Genomic DNA, 24,321 nt, shown 5'->3' on the forward strand with positions numbered 1-24,321 from the left:
GTATTTGATCTTTTATAATGTGATGTTATTAATCTATATATCTCCATGAGTTTATACAGTTCACTCCATCGGCAGAACCTGTGACCTTTTCACTGCCCCGAGCGCTTCACTATAGATTTGTCAGAGTGACTCTTCTTTTGGAATGGATCTCATTTTGTGCTCAAATTGTCACTTAAAAATTAATAATTAAAATGTATAGCACATAATTAATTTTTAAAATTGAATCATTATTTCATCAAATTTGAGAATAACAATTGCGTTGCACGATTTTCCATAAAAAAAGGTATCTGTTAATCTTATTCGTATGATACAACACCAAGGGTTAAATATATCTAATTGTTTGCTAATAGTACACGGGCAACCATTCCTTGCCATTAATAAAATCTATGCTCAAAAACGGAGCCACATCTTGCTCACTGAGTTGCCGCGACCACCGAACCCGGTGCGCCGGGTCTGCGCCCGGTCCTTGGCATGCAAATTCTCCGATCAATAGGTTGCTGCATGAACCAGAGCAATTAGCATTGCAAAGTAGAGATTGATGCACACTAATTTATGGATAATACAATTTAAACAATCAATAAGCTACGTGTTGATTATCTCTTTCCCTTATAAGACGCTATGGTGGAAACTTATTTTGCTACGTTGTAGGATATAATTTAGTTCTGAGTCTTAACGACGGAGAACTTTTCCTATAATGGTATTATAATACACATTGTATCGAAATGCGTCCAACCAATTCTAGTTTCACTTTTCAAATAAGTCAAATCAAATATGCCCTAAAATGTTGTTTGTTAGACATCTGTATTACTATGGAGCATGTATCACTTTTCGTATCAACTGTGTTAGCAGATAAAAATTAGCATGTTCGGAATTAATACGAGGCTTACTCTGTTTTGCCGGCGTAGCTCCAGTTGGTCCAACCAGCTGGAGTGATGGTCTTGGAGAGGTAGGTCCCGGCAAAGACGACCCGCGAGTAAGCTTCATTTGCTCGACCCAAGAAGACGTCGCCAACGCCATACACCTTTCCTTTCAAGAACACGAACCCGCTGTCGTCGTCCGCAGATCGCCTGTTGTGAGCCGTGATGGATCCGAGGATCTTCGTTCTCCGGTCCGGGAGAACAAATATCTCACAACTCTGCAATTGATAGAGAAACAAAGAAACGTGCTTCAGTGCCAAAACTCGATGGTTTGGATTGTTCAAACTGTTTAACCTACCGAGCATGTTACCTGAAAGATCGATTGGCCGCGGCCGAAGATGAAATCGATGTTGCCTTGAATGTAGCAGCTCTCGTAGTAATGCCGGCCCTTGTGATCGAAGAGAGTGTTGTGAGGGCTATAAAATGCGCAATGGTAGAAAGCCGCCTTATCGCCGGAGACCATCGCAGCCACCGACTGGTTGAAAGGGGTACTCGGAACGCCGATCGGAGCGTCGTTCTGCGACACACATGTACATCAAACTATAAATAATTCTTTATAAGAGATGAGCATGAGAACAATACATGAAGGGTGAAAAATGTATACCTTGAAGCTAATGCCGAAGGCGACGAAGTTGTCGGCCCGGACGGTGAAAGTCGCGGACTCTGTGTTGTTGGTAGAGCTGTCGTCCCACACTATCGCCGTCCTGCCCTTGCCATTGCCCCTCAAGTATATGAATGGCTTGTTCTCTGGTATAATTACCTTCTCTCTGCTCGCACACGCCACAACAGAAAATTTTGATTTTACTATTTAATATTTTAATTTTTTTAATTTGAATTGGTCAATGGCACTTTGACTTTATATTTCAAATGCATCGTTTATATTTACAGATTTAGTTAGTATATTTTATTTTTCTCTTGACAATTAGAGGCACAAGCAAGAAATTCCCTAGTAGGAATTCCATTTGAGTCGGTCAAAAACCCATTGCTTTGCTCTTTTGGGGTTGCTTTGAGTAATATCTAGTTAGTTGCTTCTACCGGCTTCTGGAACAGTATTTTTGCTGGAGAAGCATAAATTAGATGTTTGGTAATTAGAACGAAAAGTAAAATCAGAATTTTGGATCCTAAATGTACATCACATAATATTAAATCTAATTGAAGCTTCTACTTCTAGCTAGTTTTAGTGTGAATTCACAAGCAAATCAGATTGAAAATAAAAGTTATAATTATCTATCTCTTGAAACTGGTTATCTTGTCCTCTACCACAATCTCTGACGTAAATGGTGACATCAGGAAGATCACAGCACGGTCAAATTAAGAGTGCATGCAGTTAATGAACGTAAAGAGCGTGAACACATCTTTTTCAACATCTCTCTTCCATTTATCCAATAAATATGCAGTAATATACGACTTTAAAACTTTTTTATCAGAATATAATAAATCATGCATGTCGTGGGTAAAATGCTAGTAAATGATAAATGTACCTGTAAACCCCGGCCCTAAGGTGGACTATAATCCAATCCGAGTTCCCCTCCGGGACCGCGTCGATAGCGGCTTGAACCGTTCTATACTCTTCGGCCGGGCCGACGAGTACGGTGCGATTGGCGCCGATCTTCGACGTGAGGAGCGGAGCGTCGACGATGTCCTTCCTCTTGCCATCAACGAGAGCGTCGGCGAAAATAGAAGAAGAGATGGAGAGGAGGAGAATTGCGACGAAGAGAGTGGAGAGAGGAGATTGGGACATGATTGTTTTAGATGATAGAGGTTAATAATTGATTAATTAACAATTAATCACTTTTGGGGGAGAGAGAGAGAGAGAAAGAGGGGATTTAAGAAAGGGACTTTGTTAAAAGTTTAAGAGGTGGAGAGGGAAACGCGGGGGAGTAGTTTAAAGTTTAAAATGGGGCCAAACCGGGGTGTGTTTGTTTGTGTTGGGGTCCTCATGCTCCCAAGTCCCAACTAATTTAACTAAAGTGAGTTTCAGGGCATTGTTTCATTGGATTTGGGCCTAAGGGGCACTATACCAACTATTTGTCGGATCATTGACGCTAACCATTAATCCCAAAAACTCGAGCTGTTAAAAATATGCAATCAATTCACTTAAAGCGTACAGGTACAGCACCCACAGGTCTCAATAGTGACTCGGCTCAATCAACTTCACGCCACTTCGAACATGACTCGGCTCACCCAGCCTTACGCCATTTCAAACATAACTTGGCCCAATATGATCTCCCGTCACAGAGCAGGTTGCTGATCCATTTAAACTAATACTATTGTCCTAAGCCAATTAATTATTTGTTTTGTTCCGCTTTTACTTTTGTTTTCAGCATCGCACAACTGTTTATTGCCAAGCATTTCACAACTAAAAAAAAAGTTGAAGGTTGCACTGCCAAGAAAGGTGAAATGATTTATGAGCTTGAAAAATATTGCTCTAATTTAGAATATCTATTGTACTATAGAAAAAGCTACTTCTAATAACACTGTATTTTATTATAAGGCTAAATGGATTGCAAGCTTTAGGTATCTTTGGTACGAGAATACTTTTTTGTTGATTATTCCTGTTATAGGTACAATTTCAAGTATAAATAGAAATAAAATTAATTTTATATTTGGATGAAAAGTGGGTTATTTTCAAGAGTAAGAAAAATAGTATTTAGGTAGTTAGATAGGAATAATAGGAATAAAAGTGATTATAGTAGTTAAATAATAATATTGTATATACTTAATTAAAATCAAAATATTAAGTAAATGATATTTAATAAATTAATTAACTAATTTATCATGAATATTATTAGATAATCATAAATGTTAATTAATAAATTATCTAACTATAAATAATTTGATAAGTTAATAAATTAAGCTAATAAATTAATATATTAGTAAATTACTTATTTATTTATTTATTTAGTTATTTATTTAGTTATATTGGTCAAAATATTAAAAATCAATATAGATATTGGTTATTACATAAAAACACTAATAAATAATTATTTATTTAGCTAATATTTTTATTATTAAATTAGTTAATTATTAATTTAACTAATTAATTAATAAAATAATATATAATATATTAATTAATAATATTTTATTATTAAATTAATAGAGGTATAAAGAGAAGAAATTGTTATTCCACTAAAAGGGTGAAACGACAATTTCCCCCTCTTAACAGGTTATTCTAGAATAATCCGTTAAGAGAGGGATAAAATAAACTCATTCCCTCTTCTAGCGTTTGGATGAATTTGAGAGATAAAATGGTTTATTCCCACTTTATCACTCAACCAAACACTGCCTTAGTGTATCCGAGGGGTAAGATTTAGCTTGGTGATGAACGAAGATAACAATCGAAGAAAGAGGAAGAGGAATAGTTCGGCCTAATACAAAAATATGATCCGGTTTGATTCAAACAAAAAAAGAGAAAAATCTGAGCCGGTTCGAGATGGAACCCATAGTCGATAGTGATCGGTTCGGTTCAAGCAAAAAAAGAAAAAAATTCGGTTAAAAAATGAAAACATGTGAAGCAGTTTGGTCAGTTCGGTCCGATGCAACAGGTTAACTCGGTTCAGTTCAAGCAAAGAAAGAGAGAAACCGGATTCGATGTAAGTAAAGACAGATGAAAACATATAGATGACTTGAGCAGGTTTGGGGTTGCCCATACTCAACAATAATCGATTTAGTTCAAACAAAAAAATAAAAAGGATTTGAGCCAGTTCAGGATGGAATCCACATCCAACAATGAAAGGAATGTTACCATGTGACAAATTTTAAAAAATAATATATAAGTAATATAATATAATATAATATAATATAATATAGATATAGATATTTGGTTTAGCTTCTAAAACATAGTGCCAAGTGTTTACCCCCCAAAAAAAAAAAATTGCGAAACTTTAGTACTTGTTTTAGCGGAATGAAATAATTTCAGTGAAAATGGTCTCACAAATTGACCAGCATCTATTAGGCCAGGTGAACTTGTTGGATTAAGCTACTAACATCTTAGGGCCCATTGGGTCAGCGTAGCTAAAGATACCTGAAAAACTCCCGTAAAGTTACTAAGATCGGATGTGCCGGGGAGTATGCGTTATCTCGTTTGTCTCCCTGAGAAATCGCGTCTCATACATCACACAGGACGCTCACAATACAAAATAATCCTATCTGAAAACGAAGATACAGATCTCTACGTAATTTATAAGAATTGAAGTTTTGAAATTTGGAGTGATTCAGAAAAATCAAAGCATAGTTATATTAGACTATTAGAATGCATGTCACAAGCTGATGAGTGATTGGACTGAATGAATTTAATGAAGCGCTTTTGAGCCCATTAAATTCCAATGAACAACCTAGCTAAATTAGTTAATTCGCGTAACAGCTATGCTGGTAACAGATCTATTGCTTAATTTAATATGCAATAATTAAGTTCTTGGACCTTTTTTTTGTGCATGTGTGTTTGTGTGTGTTTGTGTTTCCTTGGACAAGTTGAGATTAATAAATAAGCAAATATATGTACTACAAATGCATGGTACATGTGGATTTTAGAGTGCATTGATGATAGCGGGGGATGGTGCGGTTGGTAGCCGTTGGTTTCGAAATTTAAAATATTTTGAACGTTGATTCGTAGCCATCCCAATAACAACGTAGTCAATGCTCACATGTCACATCTTGATTCAGATTATTTCAGAAAAGGTCAAAAAATTATATAGAGACCCCTTAACTATATAGCACGTTTTGAAATTGTTCCCTTCTTTATTTTTCTTTCAACTTTTTAACTTTTAATTTAAAATCTTAAACTTTGATTATTTGTTTAAAATTAACCTATTTTTTGTAAAAAAAATCAAATCAAAAAAAGTATCTATAAAAAAATAAAGTTGAGGGATCTTTTTCAAAGTGGCTTATAGCCGAGGGGGTTTACGTACATTTTCCCATCTGAAAAATCCCAAAACGTGCGAAAATAACTTATTTAAGTAAACAGTGGACCAGCACGGAATCTCCCGCCAAATTTAGCAACAAAATCAACATCCAAATCCATCTCCACCGTCCGATCGATCCAAACTCTCCGATCCCACGGCTCGCACTTCGCCTCCCTCTCACCCCTCACGCCCTTCCCGCCATTCCCATCTCTATGTTCACGGGTAGGTGATGAGCCCACTTCGCCATTAATTAAACGCCCTTCTCCTCCCTCACAATCCCTGCATAAGTAGAAACGCGCGTTACCCATTCGATGAAATTCCCCAGAGAGTTCCCTTCAGAAATTTCCCATTTATTTTTCGGTCCCTTTTAATCGTATACTAGTTCTGATCCGATTTTACTCGACGTTCGCATCGAGTCAAATCGCATTTATAGTTTGTAATTATTTAAGTTTTGTTTTGGCTCAAGCATATTTTGCGAACATATATTAACCAATGGATTCTTCTTCCTCCAACAACTATTTTAGACTTGGATTTCTTTTTGGCGTGTTAAGTTGTTTGTTGTTACGGAATTGCTTTGCCGGTAATTTGCCCGCCAATTTTGTTTTTGGGGATTCATTGGTTGATGTCGGAAACAATAACTATATTGCGACTTTATCGAAGGCTAATTACCGACCAAATGGTATAGATTTTCCGAGTCATCAACCGACCGGCCGTTTCACGAATGGGCGAACAATTGTTGACATACTAGGCATGTGTTTGTAATCGGTAAACCGATTCCGTATTTTGTCGTCTCCGCATTCTCTGTTGCATTGATCTGATTTGATGTATTTTTCTTCTGATTCTTTAGGTCAAGAATTAGGCTTGGGTGGATTCTCTCCTCCTTACTTGGCGCCGGATACGGTCGGAGATGCGGTGTTGAAAGGTGTTAATTATGCGTCTGGGGGTGGGGGGATTCTCAATCATACTGGGAAAGTTTTTGTAAGAATACTCAGTTGATCAGTTCTAACTTATGATTTATTTCTTTTGCTTCACATTCAGATTTTTTTTTTTTTCCTTTATTGAGTTCATTCGTGTTGTGTGAGATAGTCGGAAATGTGTTATGAATGAACTTTATTTATAACCTAATTATTTTCTTCTGAAGATCAATACACAGTTAATGAGAAGAATTCTGCAAGCAGAAGCACAACTCCGAAAAAGAAAAAAAATCCACATTTTACTAACAACAGTTGGGTTTTGTACGAATTAAAATGTGGCGGTGATCGTCTCATATTTTTCGTTTCTATACTTGTCGCTTTTTCTGATCCTTAATATTTGTTAATTGCTTGCAATGTAAAACAGGGAAAGAAAAAGCTAGATATTATTTAATCTGGAATTATTGAGATTTAGGGTCCACTCATTCGTCTTCGTTTCTGTTGCTTTCTGACCAAATAAGTTCTATGGATTTCATACAAAACACGAGACTAAGTTCTATCAAACTGACAATTAAACCAGAATGTCAGCTTCTTCAATAAAAGGTGAAACAGAATCGAAGAAAATATGGTGCGAACTGAACACTTTTGATCATCAAGTTGTCTTCTAGTAAAGATGAACATATTTGTATTTTCCTATTCATCTTATGACACTTTGGTGATTTTCATTCCAATATTGCCTTTATTACTATATTCATCTCTAGAATGTTTCTATAGCTATAGCTCCTTGTTGATCACTTGATTTCCAATGTTTTCTCAGGGCGGGCGCATCAACTTGGATGCACAGATTGATAACTTTGCGAACAATCGGCAAGATATAATCTCAAGCCTCGGGATGTTGAATGCTATGAATCTGTTAAGAAACGCTCTCTACTCATTCACTATAGGCTCTAACGACTTCATCAACAATTACCTTACTCCTGTATTATCTGTTCCCGAAAGAGCAGTAGTTTCCCCAGAAGCCTTTGTCGAGAGCATGATATCAAAATTTCGACAGCAGTTAACAGTAATTAATACCTCATCACCATTATTCATTTCTTTATGAATCATTACATCAGAATATGACAATAGCAGCAGTATTCGCAAGGGGCTTTTACATGTCTGATGAAAATCTTCTATTCGCATATATATTGTTTCTAAATCCGAATTTCAATGTATAAGGAAGATGCAATTCCTTACGCAAACAACTTTGTTTGCATTCAGAAAGTTATTTAAGAAACTTGCGAGTCAAATTTTGTGCTGGAAAATATCTATAATAAACTCTGATTGTTTTACCTTCATATCTTGTAGAGGCTCTATCTCCTGGATGCGCGGAAAATTGTCGTGGCAAATGTCGGGCCCATCGGCTGCATTCCCTTCATGAGAGACACGAATCCGTCAGCGGGCAACAACTGCGTAGACCTCCCAAACCAATTAGTGCAGTACTTCAACAAGCGGTTGAAGGATCTGATAAGCGAACTGAGCTCGAACCTCGAGGGATCCCTTTTTTTGTATGCCGACGTCTACCGCATTGTAACGGATATCATCGAGAACTACAGAGATTATGGTACCAGAGGAGAAGCTAGTTTGTCCTGTAATAAGTGTTAGAATTTGCCTATCAAGTTAAGTATTTGTTTCTTTTGCATTTGCAGGTTTTGATGCTGCAGATTCTGCTTGCTGCTTCGTTGGGGGCCGATTCGGAGGCCTAATACCGTGTGGCCCGCCATCGAAAGTTTGCCCCGATAGGTCCAAGTACGTGTTTTGGGATCCGTACCATCCTAGTGATGCGACTAACATTCTCATAGCTCGACGACTTCTCGATGGTGATTTAGCTGATATTTATCCGATAAATGTGCGGCAGCTACTCAATGCTTGAGAGTTAATTCCTGCTCTCAAGATCAGATCATGAGTAAAATTCTTTAGAAAGCTGATTACTTCAATTCACTTATATTTCATACAAGTGTGTCTTTTTGCAAATGAGATCTGCAGAATTCAATTACTTACAATTAAGATGTGTATATTTTCCTCCATTTATTGGAACCCTAGATGTTTTTGATGATAGAGTAACAACAGTGTCCTATTGAAAGTACAATTGTGAGATGTGCTTGTTACTGTAGAGAGATCTATTGCTTGAAATTGGTACAAGTAAGCAACTAAATTTTTTTGGATTAACATTAAATATTAAATGCAGTGCATGAAATGTATGGATAAGGCAACAACTTCTTCCAATTAATACATTTAGGTCCTGTTCGGATACGGAATAAGTGGTTTAAAGATAACTTATTCCATGTAAAAAAGTTTCTGTTCTGAATAAATAAATTGGAGTATAATTTTTATGCTTTGAAAGGTATTGATATTCATGATTTAACTGGATGGCATATTTCATCTGCAAGATAATTTATATTATTTGAAAAAATAACTTGCAAATTGAATATGATATTTATTTTAGATACTGATAATAATAATCCTCAACTATTAAACACTAAATTAGTTATAAAAATATACTGAAAAAAATTTTATGCATTTAAATAGAATCTTAACCGGAGATAGAAACCAGATAGCAGTGGTCCCCAGCTGATCCACAAAAAGGCGTCACTGTAATATAGGACCCATAGCCGTTTGTTTATTTTTTTATACTATCCGCATTGTTTATATTATTCACTTTATTTATTTTTTAAAAAATAAATTTAATTAAAAAAATAAAATAATCAAAATTTAAAATTTAAAATTTTAATTATTAATTATTAAATTCTTTGTTACTCGTGCTTGGGAAAATAGGTTTAAACTTTAAACTGGTGCAATTAGCCTCTGTAAAAGATCCTCGGTCAACGATGTCAACTTCGTGATTTAGCCAGAAAAAAAAAAAAGGAAAAAAAAAAGCTACGGTAACGTTATTATTATTTATACTCGCCCCGACGTAATGGGCTCTATCCACAGCTCACCCTCTCAACCAACTCCGACACGCAAACGAGATCTCTCTCCATCTCCATTCCGGGTATATAACAAACCCTCCCCACGGCTCCTTCGTCCTCCTCGTCCTCCTCCGCCATGGATGAGCTCATCGTGGTGGAGCGGCGATCCCATGGATCCGCGGTGGCCGTGGTCACCATCAACCGCCCCGGCGCGCTCAACTCGCTCACGCGCCCCATGATGGTCGCCCTCGCAGGCGCGTTCCGCCGCCTCGACGCCGACGACGCCGTGGCCGCGGTGGTCCTCGCCGGGCGCGGCCGCGCCTTCTGCTCCGGCGTCGACCTCACCGCCGCCGAGGACGTCTTCAAGGGCGACGTCAAGGACCCCGCCGCCGACCCCGTCGCCGCCATGGCCGCGTGCCGGAAGCCCATCGTCGGCGCCGTCGCCGGATTCGCCGTCACCGCCGGGTTCGAGATCGCCCTCGCCTGCGACCTGCTCGTCGCGGGCCGCGACGCCAAGTTCGTCGACACCCACGCCAAGTGAGTTAGTGAACTAATCGAAAGCGACGCGACTCGCTCGCTTCGATCTCAATCACCATTTTTTCCCCCCCTGATGTTCTCGATGCTTGGACTTGTTTTTGGATTAGAGTAATTCAGGGGATCTGAAAATTTTGAAGATTAAAGTTCGTGATTTTAAATCATTGATCGTTAAGTTTTCTTAGGGTTTTATTGAAAATTGCAAGTGAAAACTCGATACAGAATTGAATTAATTCGTTATTGTGGCTAAATTTGCCCTGTTTGCTCTTCTACTTCATTAATTTGTATGATTTAACGCTTATTAAGATGTCTTCTATGATGGGGAAATAATAGTTCGGGATCTCTCCCTTTCTTTTTAATATTTTTCCATCTTTTAGTATGTATGGAAGTGTAATTGTAGCAAAGTTTTGTTAAGAATTAGAGGGTGGAAATGGGGTTGGATTGTGCTTTTCCCCTATTATTACTGAAAATGGATTGCATTACACTTTGCGAGATTGAATTGGACTACTTGGTGAATTGAGGAGATTTATTGGTGAGTTGGCTTAGAGATCATGTATGTGTGGAGCATTGCTGTTCAATACTCGACTCTGGACTGTTTAGAGGCAGATGCGGTATTTAAGAAAGACTGGAAAATTTGACGATGTTGGCAAGTCTAGTTTTTGAATTGTTCAATTTAGAATGCTAAGTAAGAGAAGATTACAAATATAAACAGACAAAACTGATGATTGATGGACCAACTTCTTGCCAAATTGTAGATTTTAATGTTTGATATTGTAAGAAAGAGAGGGGGGGTTTACATGCTTTTGTCAAATTCGTCAAATGATTGGCGGCCAATCTACATCTACAATCAGCGTGCCTGCGTAGTAATAATCGACATAAATTTTTATTCATGATAAATGTGAATGCTGTCGAATTTTTGGTTTGTTAGCATTTGTTTTCTTTGTTGTAAACTGAATTTCTTGACCAATTGGCAACATTGTTGTTCAGGTTCGGCATCTTTCCTTCTTGGGGCCTCTCACAAAAGCTCTCGCGGATAATTGGACCAAACAGGGCTCGAGAAGTGTCACTCACTGGTATGCCTATAACTGCAGAGATGGCTGAAAAATGGGGGCTGGTTAATCATGTTGTGGACAGTAGTGAAGTTTTAAATAAAGCCATAGAGATCGCAGAGGCCATTACGAGGAACAACCGAGACATGGTACTGAGATACAAGTCGGTTATAAACGATGGCTTCAAGCTGGACTTGGCTCATGCTCTTGATCTAGAAAAGGTGGCGTTTTTATGCTATCGCTGTAAATGGAACTTATTATATTTAACTGAGAGCTCAGGTAGTTTCTTCTTTTTTTCTGAAAAATTCTTGTGGTTTCAGGAAAGAGCTCATAGCTATTATGATGGGATGACCAAGGAGCAATTTGGGAAAATGCAAGAATTTATACGAAGTCGACGCTCAAAACCAGCGTCCAAGTTGTAGACAGTTGAAGATCTAATGAAGCCAAAAAGCTTCCCATGCGAAAATGTTCGATATCATTGGTGTATCGCAATAAACCCAAAGGAAAGAGAATGTTTAATGTGGTGATGTATCACATTCCAATAAGGTTTTAGAAAGATAAGAGTGAGAAATAAGAACAAAGATATATTTCCGTTACACGCGGTATATCTGTTGTTGTCTTGTTTATCTTCTTACACTGTATGCCTTGGGCTCCTCTCTTATGATTATGAATTCTACATCTTTAAGGTTAAAAGCGGCCAAAAAATACCCAAAAACTTTTTTTTACCTGATTGCGAAGCAGCACATTGACTATGAATTATGAAATGTTGTTACGAATGCTGGATATTATGATGTGCACTGAATGTTAGCTTCTTTTGATTATTAGTGGTCCTTGTGGTTTATCGGATATTGGCATGCAACTTGTTCCATGGCACATTCTCAGGATCTTTTTATAACTAATTTCCCTGCTGGAGCACGCGATTCCTATTTAAGGCGGTAATGGTTCATGGTTTCATCTTACCTATTTTGTGATTCTCGTGTTTGTGAATTGGTAGATGGTTTGGTATGATGTCAAAGTATCAATAATCACGTATCCTTAAAAAAATAAAAGATTGGTATTGGAGGGTTGTGTGTGTATTCAAATATTGCATTATGTGTATCCTTAACGCCTATAATTCTCACCCTTTTTCTTTTCCCCTGCACTGTATCTAGCTTATGTGATAGTGGTTCTAAATTGCTTCATAGTGTTTTAGAAGCATATATCAGGAAGATCTTTACTGCATATTTAATTTCATTTTGTAAAGATATGAGACTCCGCTAATTAACCGTTCTGGCTCAAAAGCTGCTTCTGTCGAACAGCTTTTCTTTGCAGCAGAATTTTAATTGAAAACTTAGCATCTGAGATTTGAGTTCTCATTTTTTCACCTTCAGAGAGTAGTTGAAAGCAGATAGAACGTCTATCCTCATCGTCGTTCATGAACGGTGAAAGAGGGCTTTGGGAGGAGCGCTGCAGCAAGGTTGATGTTCATAATCAGATAAGGGGGCGTTTGGATGTCAAGTGTAGTGGTGTTTGAGTTTTCCTGAAGTGTGATTATTTTTTTGTTGTTTGTTTTGACGTAACTCGTACCGCCTGAAAGTTAAATTTAATCACTTCTGTTGTTTGTTTTGATGTAAGTAAGTGGATTTTATTATCTTCTAAATATAGTAGTAAATTTACCACTATAAAATTTAATCTANTTATCTTCTAAATATAGTAGTAAATTTACCACTATAAAATTTAATCTATTATATAATTAATTTTTTTATTATTATTTAAAGATAATCCTAATTTATTATAAATAAGGTAATTCTAACTCATTATAAAGGAAGTAGAGTTTAGGTTTTACTGTTTAATAATTTTTTTAGAGAAGGTTGAGTATAGTGAAAGTCGAGTTCGGCATTTTAGAGGAGGAAGTCGAGAGTAAGTGAAGTGGAGTTTTAACGTAACTTGAGTTACATTATATTTTTCACTTACATCAAAATAAATAACAGAAGTGGTGAAACTTGAGTTCCATCACTCCACTTACACCAAAACAAACGGGTCCTAAGTGAACTCATCAGGCTTTTGACTATGTTGTGGCTAGAAAGAAATAGTATTATCTTTATAGGAGACTTAAACCTAACTGTGGTTCTTCGGAGTATACATTCATTACCATAGATTTGGTTAGAACAATTCCGATAAACGTACACCTCTAAATTAATCCTCCCCCACCTCTCCTCTCTCTCTTCCCCCTTTTTCCTCTGCTCCTTTTTATTTGCTTTTTTTTTTTTTTTGCCTCTCTTTTGTTGTCAAGTTCATATAACTTTATTCGGATAATTTTTACATTTTTTTAAAAAAATATTGGATGAAAGACTATTTTTTTTTATCAAAAGAGTAAGAAATTAAAATTTAATAGCTAGATGAAGACCATATAATATAATCTGTGTAAAATTTGTCTGATGTATTTTGATGCGGTTGCTCTTCATGCGCAATAAATAAGCGGCTTAAGCGGTGAAATGATAAGAACAGAGAAGCTCTACAGGTGTCATGCGCAAGCATGAAACCCCAAGAATTTCCTCTCTCTCTCTCTCTCTCTCTCTCTCTCTCTCTCTAAAGAAGTACATGATTCAAGTACTGGTAGGTATATATACTTCGCACCAAGTTTCTTATGTGAACCAAGGAAGGTGCCCCAAGTAGTGCATAGTCCTGCAAAAAAAAAAAAGGTATGATTATTCTATATATTATTTTTTAAGACAAGTAAGTTCATGAGAAATAAGTTCTATATATATTTGAGCATGAGCACTAGGGTAATGCCATGAGTTTGTTGAAACTTACACTAGCAGGTATTGTGAGCAGAGCATTTCTTGTGGCCTCTTCCAATTTCTGGAGTTAAAAGAAAAAAAATTGTGCCCTTTCCTGCTTAAAATGTGAGTCTGAATCTATGTATCTTCGAACAAATTTGTGTGTTTCGTATTTTAAGAATTAAGACACAGTACAAGTTCTTGTATTCGATAACAAGCCCAAAATGTCACTAATATTCTTGAGGAAATAGTGGTTTTTTTTTTTTTTTTTTTTTTTTGTGTGTGTGTGTGTGTGTGTGTGTGTGTGTGTGTGTGTGTGTGTGTGTGGCCTTTTATACTATGCAGAGCATCTAAATGATATTTCTTTCCTAGGGGGAAAAAAAAATTAAGTAATTCAATAGCTCACATCAATGTTAGGCCTCTTGTGTGAAAATGCACAAATGAGCAAATACTATGAGAATTTCAATTGTGAGTAATAATCTAACATCTCTTACTTCCATGTGTTCTCTTCTCTGCATGATTCTACCAACCGAAGCAACCAATTAGAACTTCTCGCCTACGAGGAGCATGAGAAATCTCTTCTCCCTGTCCAATGGAAAGCTCAGTGTTAATCGACTCGAGTTACTCTACGACATTCCCGACAATGTCTCCTTCAATAGCTTTTCTTCACTGTGCCAATCCTCGGAAGCACCATCTTCGCTGTATAATTAATAGAGTTAAGTCCCAATCTCACAAGGGAGGATTCCTCGGTTTTACGCAAAAGGCGCCATCAGATATTCTGATGAATTCATTGGGAAAATTCAGCGGCAAGAGGTTTCTCAGCATTTTCCGGTTCAAGTCATGGTGGTCGACAATGTGGGTCGGAAACTCAAGCACGGATTTACAAATGGAGACTCAATGGGCTCTTATTGAAGTGCCGAAATCATGTTCATATGTGCTTCTACTACCCATAATTGAGGGTAAATTTAGGTCTTCGATCCACCCCGGAGGTGACGGCGAAGCTGTGGTATGCGCTGAGAGTGGCTCTACTGCAGTGAAAGCTTCGTCGTTTGCTGCACTAGTGTATGTTCATGTGAGCGACAATCCCTACAACCTTATGAAGGAAGCTTATACTGCTGTTAGAGTTTATCTCAATACATTTTGACTGTTGGAAGAGAAGTCGTTGCCGAGTTTGATTGATATGTTCGGTTGGTGCACTTGGGATGCGCTTCATTTCACTGTCGACCCGGTCGGTGTCTGGCACGGCGTGAAGGATTTTTATGAGGGAGGAGTTCAATTGAGATTTCTTATAATAGGCGATGGGTGGCAGAGTACTAAGTTTGATGATGAGAGCGCGATTAAGGACGGGAAGAACGAGGTATCGGCGTGAGCTGAGGGTGTTGCTACGAGGCTTAGTATGTTCGAGGAGAATGACAAGTTCAAGAAGTACAAAGGAGGGAGTCTTTTAAGCCCCGATGCTCCTCCATACGATGTGAAGAGCACGAATAAGTTTTTTTTTTTTTTTTTTTTTTTTTTTTTTNTATATATATATATATATATATATATAGTTGAGCTAGAATACTATCGATAGTAAACGAGCCGTTTTACTACCTATTTGTTTTCGATGATAGAGCTTCCAAATTGACGATCGGCTCCATTGAACATGATCTATACCACTTGAAGTGTTTAGATCACATCACGTGTGGTCTCGACCTCGACAACATTGAGATACTGCTTATGCTACTGTTTGGATGGCATAAAAAAACCTTGACAATAGCTGTGTCTGGGACTATCAATGAGCCGAACATGAACAAGTTGATCCCAATTTGTATTCGCCTCGCTAAAATTTTGAGCTGAAAAATTTAACTCGTGTTCGACTTATTTAATAGATGAGCAATCGATCTTGACCTCATTTCGAGCATAACACAAGCTGGTACGCATGCAAGGAGGTGGATTGTTAGCCCTACTTACTATTGTGATCTTAGTTGTTTTAGTCTCGTTTTTCTTAGCGGAGTAGTTTTCTTTCACCTTTTGTGTGAACCTAAGCACACAAAGTGAATGCTCTTAGGTTTTGAACAATATAAGCACAACGCTTTATAGCTATGCTCATAATAGAATATTTATTAATATCTGCTTTTGTTGGTAAATAGAAACACATTATGAATTGTTTTTTTTTTTTTTTTGAGAAAAGGTAGCACGCTACCTGCTTCATTCATTAAAGAAATGAATTAGGCTACAGGGGTGAGGCATCCAGGGCCTCGAAAGAGGGGCGAAAAAAAAAAAAATAAAAAATAAAAATAAAAAATAAAAAATAAAAAAATCACGCGGTGGCAGGGCTTCTAGAAATAGGTGCACAAATCTCCCAGGAATTCATCAGCTCCTTCAACCTATACACCCCCACGAGGGGGTCCAGTTGGATGTTTCGAAAAATCAGATCGTTTCTAGCCTTCCACATAATCCACCAGCACGCAGCCAATACAGAGAGTCTATGCCTCGTATTCTGTGATCCTTTCTTAACCGACCACCTATCCCAGATATGAAGAACATCGTCTCCCAGCTCTGTCGCTTGAATACCCTCTACTCCCATCACCATGATAAACTTAGTGAAGACACATTGGGCGAGCAGATGGTTCACAGACTCGTCGTGTGATCTGCACAGTACGCATGCCGCGTCACCAGTCCAACCTCTCTTCGCGAGGTTATCAGCTGTTAAAAGCCTCTTCTTGAGGACTAGCCAACAGAACACTTTAACCTTAAGAGGTATACGTAGATTCCAAATTCTGTTAGCATGTCCGTCCCTCAAACCCCGGTCACTCAACATAGTATAAGCCGATTTGACCGAGAATACTCCATTGTTTGCCCATCGCCAACGTATAGTGTCCGGGCCTTGCGTTACATTGAATACAGTAACCCTATCCTTGAGAGCCGCGAGGTTTGCACTTAACCCGGTCCTTATAATCAGCTCATCACTCAACATCCTAGTCCAGTTCCAGCCCTGACGGTCAAAACAATCCTTGACCATTACTAATTTACGTTCCGTCAGTGCGTAGATCTCCGGGAAAGACAAATATAAGCTGGTTTCCCCACACCATCTATCCGTCCAAAAATCGATAGAAGTCCCGTTACCCAGTAAGTGGGAAATTCCCCATTGGAACAAGGCACCGGTGTTAACCACTCCCTTCCACCAGAATGAGTAGGGGCTGAAACTTTTTCCTTCCTTCAAAGGTCTTCTTCTTCGGTAATACAGGGCTCGGATTATCTTGTTCCACTGTAACTGTGGCACGGTATGGAATCTCCACCATCATTTGAGCAGGAGTGCACAGTTCATAATATCTAAATCCAAAATGCCCAGCCCCCCTTGTGTTTTACTCAAACAGACACTCTTCCAAGCCACCAAACATCCCTTGCCTAGAGAGTTACTTTCACCGTTCCAGAAAAAGTCTCTGCGTAAGGCTTCGATACGCTTGATCACCCACTTCGGTGCCTTGTACACAGATAGGAAGTAAAGGGGTAGATTGGTAAGGACAGCATTGACCAGGATGAGTCTACCCCCTCTTGAGAGAAGTTTGGCTTGCCATCCCTGAATTCTGCGTTGAATTTTCTGAATGATCTCTCTCCATACCTCCTTTGTGGGGGGTCTAGGGGAAAGAGGAAATCCAAGATAAGTGGTTGGCAGGGTACCAACTTTGCATTCCAGAAGGTTTGCTAGTTTTGCCGCCCTGCCCTCAACCTGCCCCAAGTAGTAGAGTTCGGACTTATCTCTATTGATTTTCATTCCCGAGGCCCACTCGAAGAGGCTCCACATCAGTCTAAGGTTTCTCATATATTTTTTCCTCGCCTCACAGAAGAGAAAAGTATCGTCCGCAAACTGTATGAGAGTAGTCATACTTTCGTTGGATGGGCCAATCCCTTTAAGAAGATTGTTACCAGTGGCCACATTCGTCATTTTGAGAGCACGAATAAGTTGAAGGCCAAAGCTTTAGAGCTCGAGCAAGCTCAGACAGCACGAGAAAAGTCAGTCCAATCGGGGTTGTAGATCTGTCATTCTTTGATACTGTGATAGAAGGATTGAAAAAGGAGCTAAGTGGTGTTGAGGGAGTGGATGATTCAAGTTTAGATAATGAGATCATTCATACTAATAGCTATAGTTCGGAATATCGGGGATTGAAAGCTTTCGTGAAGGACCTGAGAACAAGATTTAGAGGTTTGGATGACGTTTATATGTGGCAAGCTCTTTGCGGAGCTTGGGGTGGAGTGAGCCCTAGTGCTACCAGTTTTGATTTCGATTCTAAGATAGTTTCCGCAATAGTCGCTCCTTGTCTCGCAGGGACTATGTTCGATGGTGCTTTGGTTAAATGTTTAAGATACGGGGTCGGTTTGGTTCATCCGGATCAGATAGCCAGGTTCTACAACTCAATGCATTCATATCTTGCTAGTGCAGGCATTACAGGGGTAAAAGTGGATGTCATACATGTAAGTACCGATCTAAATCGTCATCTTGAGTGTAATTTTTCGGTCTCAGTTGTCATTATTAGCCTTTTTTTTTGTGAGTAAGTTGGCTGACAAACATGTTCAAGTACTGCAGATGATTGAACTTGCTGGTGAAGAGTATGGAGGTCGCGTCGAGCTCGCAAAGGCTTATTACAAAGGACTTTCGGAGTCCCTTCGAAAGAACTTTAATGGAACTGGACTGATATGTAGCATGCAGCATTGTAACGACTTCTTCTTCCTCGGTACTTGGCAGATATCATTAGGAAGAGTAGGTAATATATTTTGAACTATCGATCCATCTTGAGCGGCTATTCATACTAGCCTTTGGTATAACTTTTCTACTTAAGGAAGTACTCGCCTCGTGTTTTCTGGCAAACAAAGAGTGCGGAGCTTTATCTGTAGCAAGATACTAAAATGAGCTTACGAGGCCTAAAAACAAAGGCTCCAATTGCAGAATTTGTAACCGAAAACTTGTTTATATTTCTTTGAACAACTCTACGTAAAGAATGGTTATGCAGAAGCTCAGTTGGACTGAATGGGTTCTAAAATTTTTGCTCATGCAAAATTTTGAGCAATTTCTGCTTAATTCGTCGTCAGGTAACGAATCATTTTTCCCATCAGGTGATGATTTCTGGTTTAGGGATCCAAATGGGGACCCAACGGGGATCTATTGGCTGCAGGGGGTGCACTTGATCCACTGCGCATACAACAGCATGTGGATGGGTCAGACCATACAGCCCGATTGGGACATGTTCAAGTCCGATCACCCGTGCGCGAAATTCCACGCAGGTTCGAGGGCCATCTCCGGCGGACCGGTCTACATGAGCGACTCCGTCGGGAGCCACGACTTCGATCTAATAAAGAAGCTTGTGTTCCCTGACGGAACCATCCCCAGGTGCCAGCATTTTGCTCTCCCTACAAGGGACTGCCTCTTTAAGAACCCCCTCTCAGATGGAAAGAGCATTCTCAAGATTTGGAACATAAACAAGGTACACAGGTTAATTTATTGATACTTTTTTCATGCAATTACAAGCTTATGGAGTACGAACTTCTCGGTTCTCGATTTATCGAACTCTTCTGTTGTATGTGGTATGTATTCTCTCAACTGTGATGTGTCCTCACAGCCTTTGTTCCAATATACTTGGTTTCTTGGTTCCAAGTCCCTGATTCAGAATACATGCAGAAATTTTTTCTGATCTTCATCAACTCCTCTGACGTAACACCGCATGCGCAGTTTGGAGCAGTCGTCGGGGCCTTCAATTGCCAGGGAGCAGGCTGGGATCCGGAAGAGAACAGAATAAGAGGCTACCCAGATTGTTACAAGCCGGTCTCCGCCCGTGTCCATGTCTCGGACATCAAGTGGAGCCAGAAGAAAGAAACAAAGAACATTGGCTACGCCGACGACTACGCAGTCTATCTAAACCAAGCAGAACTACTGCAACTAATGACTCCAAATTCAGATCCTATTGAAGTCACACTCCACCCTTCCTCTTTCGAGATCTTCACCTTCGTGCCGATAACAAGTCTCGCGTTCGGCGTTAAATTTGCGCCTGTTGGAATGGTGAACATGTTAAACTGTGGAGGAACTGTAGTTGAAGTTGAGAATGGAGATGTGGATGAAGAACCAAGGGTTGTTAAGTTTAAGGTGAAAGGTGCAGGGGAGTTATTGGCTTACTCGAGCGAAAAGCCGAAGAGAGTTTGTGTGAATGGGGTTGATGAGGAATTTGAGTGGGTGAGAAATGGAGAGCTGAGGATGGACCTTTCATGGGAGGGAGGAGAGTGTGGTGTCTCTGATGTTGCTGTTGCTTATTGATGAAGCTCAAGAGCATATTTGTAAGCTCTTTGTGTGTTGTCATTATATGCTTGGAGATTTTGTATTTTGTGTTCTATGGACTATTGGGAACTAAATACAAAGCGTTGTACGTACAACTACTATATTATCAATAACACAAATCGCTTCGTTTCATCAAAATTTTTATCATTAAATTTACTCTCTTTTTTTTTGATTATTTTCACCGATTAAATAATATATTTATAGAAAATATCAAATTTTGTGTGAGATATACCATAATACCAATAAACAAATTTTGTAAAAGGCGACTTCAAAGATAAAAAGTGGGAAATCAAAATAAAACTCTATTAAAAATAAAAATAAAAATCCATGTTACAATTCACCAAAATAAGACCTCTTACCAATCAAAAACCTCTTTTTTCTCCCTTTTTTTTTCGGATTGGGTCCTCAGATTTATGCTTATAGTTCTCATCAAGATGAGTATCAGGTCTCAAAGATTTCATGCCATCATAGGACCTCCCCTTTCCCTAAAATAAAATTGAAAAAAAAAAAAAACACAGACACACACACACAAAGATAAGCAATTTAACCAAGAAAATTCTAATAATAATAAAAGAAAATTCGAAAAAATTTCGGAGAGGTTATTCGCTGCACCTCACGAGAGTAAAAGAGAGGCGAAGCGACTCATAATCTCCTGAATTATTTAATTTCGCCCCCTGGAAAAATCGAACCCTAAAAGGGAGAAGAGAAAGGGCTCAACTCATCAAAGGGCTCGTTCGCTGAAAAAACGAAAGAAATCGAATTTAATTCCACAGGAAAATTTAAAAAACAAAGATTAATGATGCATCGCATACTTGCCCTAATTCTCTCGAACGGCGATAAACGCCACTTCAAACCCCGAAGCGTCGTCGATGGGTTTATATAGGGGAATTTTTAGGGTTTAGAAAAAGATAAAAATTAATTATTTTTTTTATTTTTTATGTTTTTTTTTTTTTTTGGCTTTGGTTGTAAAGCCTATTTTTTTTAATCTGTTTCATATGATGCCATTGCCAGACCAGAGCTTGCTCTAAGTTAATTTAACTTCTCTTACATGCAAATAATTCAACATTAAAATAAAAACTCATATCTTGGGATGCTCCACACAGGACTTTCCTTTCACGTATCTTGGGCTACCACTTACTCCTAAACCTTTGTCAAAGTCATAGTATTTGCCGCTAATTGAGAAGATCGATAAGAGGCTGGCAGGTTGGAAAGAAAAGTCTCTTTCCAGTGGAGGGCGGCTCGTCCTTCTCAACTCGGTCCATTTTACCATTCCCACTTACTTCTCCCCGGTTATCCAGCTGCCGATCTAGGTGCAAAAAGCCATTGACAAAACCCGTAGAGGTTTCTTTTGGAGAGGCAAGAAATTACATAACGCATTCCATTGTCTTATAAAGTGGGAAAATGTGTGTCGCCCCAAACTTTTCGGCGGTATTGTTGTTAGAAATCTGAAGTGCATGAACTCCGCCCTCTTAATGAGGGCTCTTTGTAGGTTCCACAATGCGTCGTCATTACCATGGGTCCAGCTTCTAAGGCAAAAACACTACAAACGTAATCCGCTCTCACCTAGCAGCAGCCAGCAGGATCCTCGCTGGATGCTCCCCTATTTGGAAGGCCCTTATCAATTTGGCACCACCCTTCTTTATTTTTACAACTTTCCTACAGGCTAACGGGAATTTTACCTCTTTCTGGCATTCTCGTTGGTGCGAGGAAACCACCCTACATGCCGACTTCCCTCACTTGTATGCTGCGGCACGCCTGAAACAAGCGTCGGTCAAGGAATGGATTTCAAGGTATGCCCAGCGGCTTAATCGGGGCTTCACGTCTCCGCTGAATGAGGATGGTCCAATTGAACTACAATGCTTCTCTAATCTTGTCGCTAATACATCCCTATCAAGCGAGGAGGATTCGATTGTTTGGAGATGGAGAAGAGATGGGAAATTCATAGTCCACAGTGCTTACAACTTTCTCATTTTTGGGGGAGTCATAGATCGTTCGATCTCTTATCTTTGGAAACTAAAAGTACCCCTCAGGATCAAGTTTTTTCTTTGGCTGGCCTTAAGGAATAGGGTTCTAACAGCGGAGATTTTGTCCAAACGTGGCTGGCAGGGACCGTCGATTTGTGCTCTATGTTGCAAGAATGAAGAAAAGCTGGAACACTTACTGTTTGAATGCACGTTCGCAATGAACCTGTGGACCAATCTACTACATGGCATGCCAAACACTATGCACACTCTGTTAAATCAACTTGGAGATCTTTCGGCCAGATGGAATCGAGCCAGGAAATCACAATCGGGACAAGCTAAAATTATCTTCGATCTCTGCTTCGCTGCGACTTGTCGAGAAATTTGGAAAGAAAGAAACTCTAGAATCTTTGACAACCGAGAAGTGGGATGTTGGGAAGTGGGTAACAAAGTCTTTTCCTCTGTTATTCTCTGGAACTCAACTCGGTGTAGATAGTGAGCAACGAGGAGGAATTCTACACTGTCACACTTGCACCACGTCATCAATAACAAGCCAATCACATTTCTTCTTTTCAAACAAAAGTATAATAAAAATACTTTTTTACAATCATGATGGAACATATATTCTTAAAAGGATTAATTTGATTGCTTTGTTACGCCACGTCACTAGTATACCCGTTGCATTCTAGAATTTTTCAGCAACGAGGGTGTGCCCACTCTTTCATGCTCTACTATCTATGATTAATGTACTTTCTCAAATAGCCCCCCGCCCCCCTGTTTAATCAAAAAAATAAAAAATAAAAAATAAAAACTCAATTACACCACTAATAAGTTTTTGTTTAGTTCATGAAATAAAAATAACAAATGAAATTAGATTATTTTGAAATGGGAAATGACATTATGAATCATCCAAATATTTGGCTCGTTATTAGAATGAAAATCGGAATGAAAATTTTGGAATTTTAAAAGAGAGTTTTAATTGAGAGAGAGAAAAGTGATTAAAAAAGAGGAGGTAAGTATTGGTGAAAGAGGATTTTTAATAATTTACTTTAGAATAGATCTATCCAAAATTCAAAACCGAATTCGACCATAAATAAATTTGGTCATTTTCATTCCGGAGAGGAATGAGAACCGGAATCTAATTTCTATAAAGCAAGGCAACTATCGGAATTAATAAATTCCATTTCAATTCTATAGTCTGAAATAAGTAAACAAAATATGCCCTAAATAAAAAAAAAAAATCGAATCTCATAGTAGTTTTTGGACTACCAAACCTGTAAAATCTTTTAAATATAAAAATAAGCATCCAAAATTTTATTTATAAAAATAGACGGATAAAAACGGTGAATTATTCACCGTTTTTATCCTAATTTATATGTTTTCTATATCCAAACTTCAAAATATGTATAGTATTAAATACTAAAAATAATTTTAATCATGCAACTTCGATCAATAATATTAGCTGAATTCAAATATTCCAGATCAAACACGATATTTGTACTTATACATATAGTTGTAAGTAAAGGGCCATTTGGTTCAAGATTGATAACATTCATGAAATATTTTTTTTTGAGAGAAAGGTAGCATGCTACCGCTTCATTCAGTAAGAAGATGAATTTAGCAACAAAGTAAAGCATCGTGGCTTCGCAAACGAGAAAAAATAATAATAATAATAATAATAAAGTAATAAAAAAAAACCACTAAACACAATAATGATCCCACATATTCTTAAGTGTGTGTACGTCCACCAACAGCTGTCTCAACGAAAGTTTTTTGCGGTCGAAAATTCTTCTATTTCGCTCTAACCATAAAGCCCACCAGGAAAAGGAGATGATAGTTAGCTCCTTCTTTCCTACTATGCCCCACTTATCGCTACTATCCATCCAAAGCTCTCTGGCTGAGCTAAAGACGCTTAAGGCCTTTTTATTCGGCAGTAAACAAGCCAACAAATCGCTTGAAAAACGACATCTCAGAAAGAGATGGTCGACCGTCTCAAGTTCGTCGAAACAGAGCACGCAATTCGCCTCTCCCAACCAT

General features: G+C 38.5%; 3 protein-coding genes, 2 long non-coding RNA genes and 1 pseudogene across 8 annotated transcripts; 3 read left to right on the forward strand and 3 right to left on the reverse strand.

The window, feature by feature from the left end:
- Positions 275-2,725, reverse strand: LOC109724407 (probable pectinesterase 67). The gene is made up of 5 exons (XM_020253227.1): positions 2,399-2,725; positions 1,522-1,684; positions 1,228-1,434; positions 888-1,135; positions 275-497 (listed from the first exon to the last, which is right to left on the reverse strand). Exons 1-5 carry the CDS (start codon positions 2,656-2,658, stop codon positions 344-346), a joined length of 1,032 nt encoding a protein of 343 aa, XP_020108816.1. The 5' UTR covers positions 2,659-2,725; the 3' UTR covers positions 275-343.
- Positions 5,846-8,946, forward strand: LOC109724333 (GDSL esterase/lipase At4g16230-like). 4 transcript variants are annotated; one of them, XM_020253123.1, is made up of 5 exons: positions 5,846-6,040; positions 6,666-6,796; positions 7,547-7,792; positions 8,077-8,332; positions 8,418-8,946. In XM_020253123.1, the coding sequence occupies exons 1-5, from the start codon at positions 6,031-6,033 to the stop codon at positions 8,639-8,641; spliced, it is 867 nt and encodes a 288-aa protein (XP_020108712.1). In that variant the 5' UTR covers positions 5,846-6,030; the 3' UTR covers positions 8,642-8,946. The 4 variants fall into 4 exon arrangements, with proteins under 4 accessions (XP_020108712.1, XP_020108711.1, XP_020108715.1 ...); XM_020253122.1 differs by lacking the exon at positions 5,846-6,040 and adding an exon at positions 6,061-6,566; XM_020253125.1 differs by lacking the exons at positions 5,846-6,040; positions 6,666-6,796 and having other exon boundaries at positions 7,563-7,641; positions 7,734-7,792.
- Positions 9,694-12,043, forward strand: LOC109724335 (probable enoyl-CoA hydratase 1, peroxisomal). The gene is made up of 3 exons (XM_020253127.1): positions 9,694-10,214; positions 11,199-11,481; positions 11,581-12,043. The coding sequence occupies exons 1-3, from the start codon at positions 9,814-9,816 to the stop codon at positions 11,680-11,682; spliced, it is 786 nt and encodes a 261-aa protein (XP_020108716.1). The 5' UTR covers positions 9,694-9,813; the 3' UTR covers positions 11,683-12,043.
- LOC109723646 lies at positions 13,700-14,244 on the reverse strand. Its single transcript, XR_002219715.1, has 2 exons — positions 14,054-14,244; positions 13,700-13,924 (listed from the first exon to the last, which is right to left on the reverse strand). It is a non-coding gene; the product is annotated as an uncharacterized LOC109723646 (long non-coding RNA).
- LOC109723644 lies at positions 14,522-20,338 on the forward strand (annotated as a pseudogene).
- On the reverse strand, positions 19,462-21,207 carry LOC109723645. The gene is made up of 4 exons (XR_002219714.1): positions 21,136-21,207; positions 20,936-21,060; positions 20,683-20,808; positions 19,462-20,039 (listed from the first exon to the last, which is right to left on the reverse strand). It is a non-coding gene; the product is annotated as an uncharacterized LOC109723645 (long non-coding RNA).

This window comes from Ananas comosus, linkage group 18 (assembly GCF_001540865.1).
Source record: "Ananas comosus cultivar F153 linkage group 18, ASM154086v1, whole genome shotgun sequence".
Classification (NCBI taxonomy): domain Eukaryota; kingdom Viridiplantae; phylum Streptophyta; class Magnoliopsida; order Poales; family Bromeliaceae; genus Ananas; species Ananas comosus.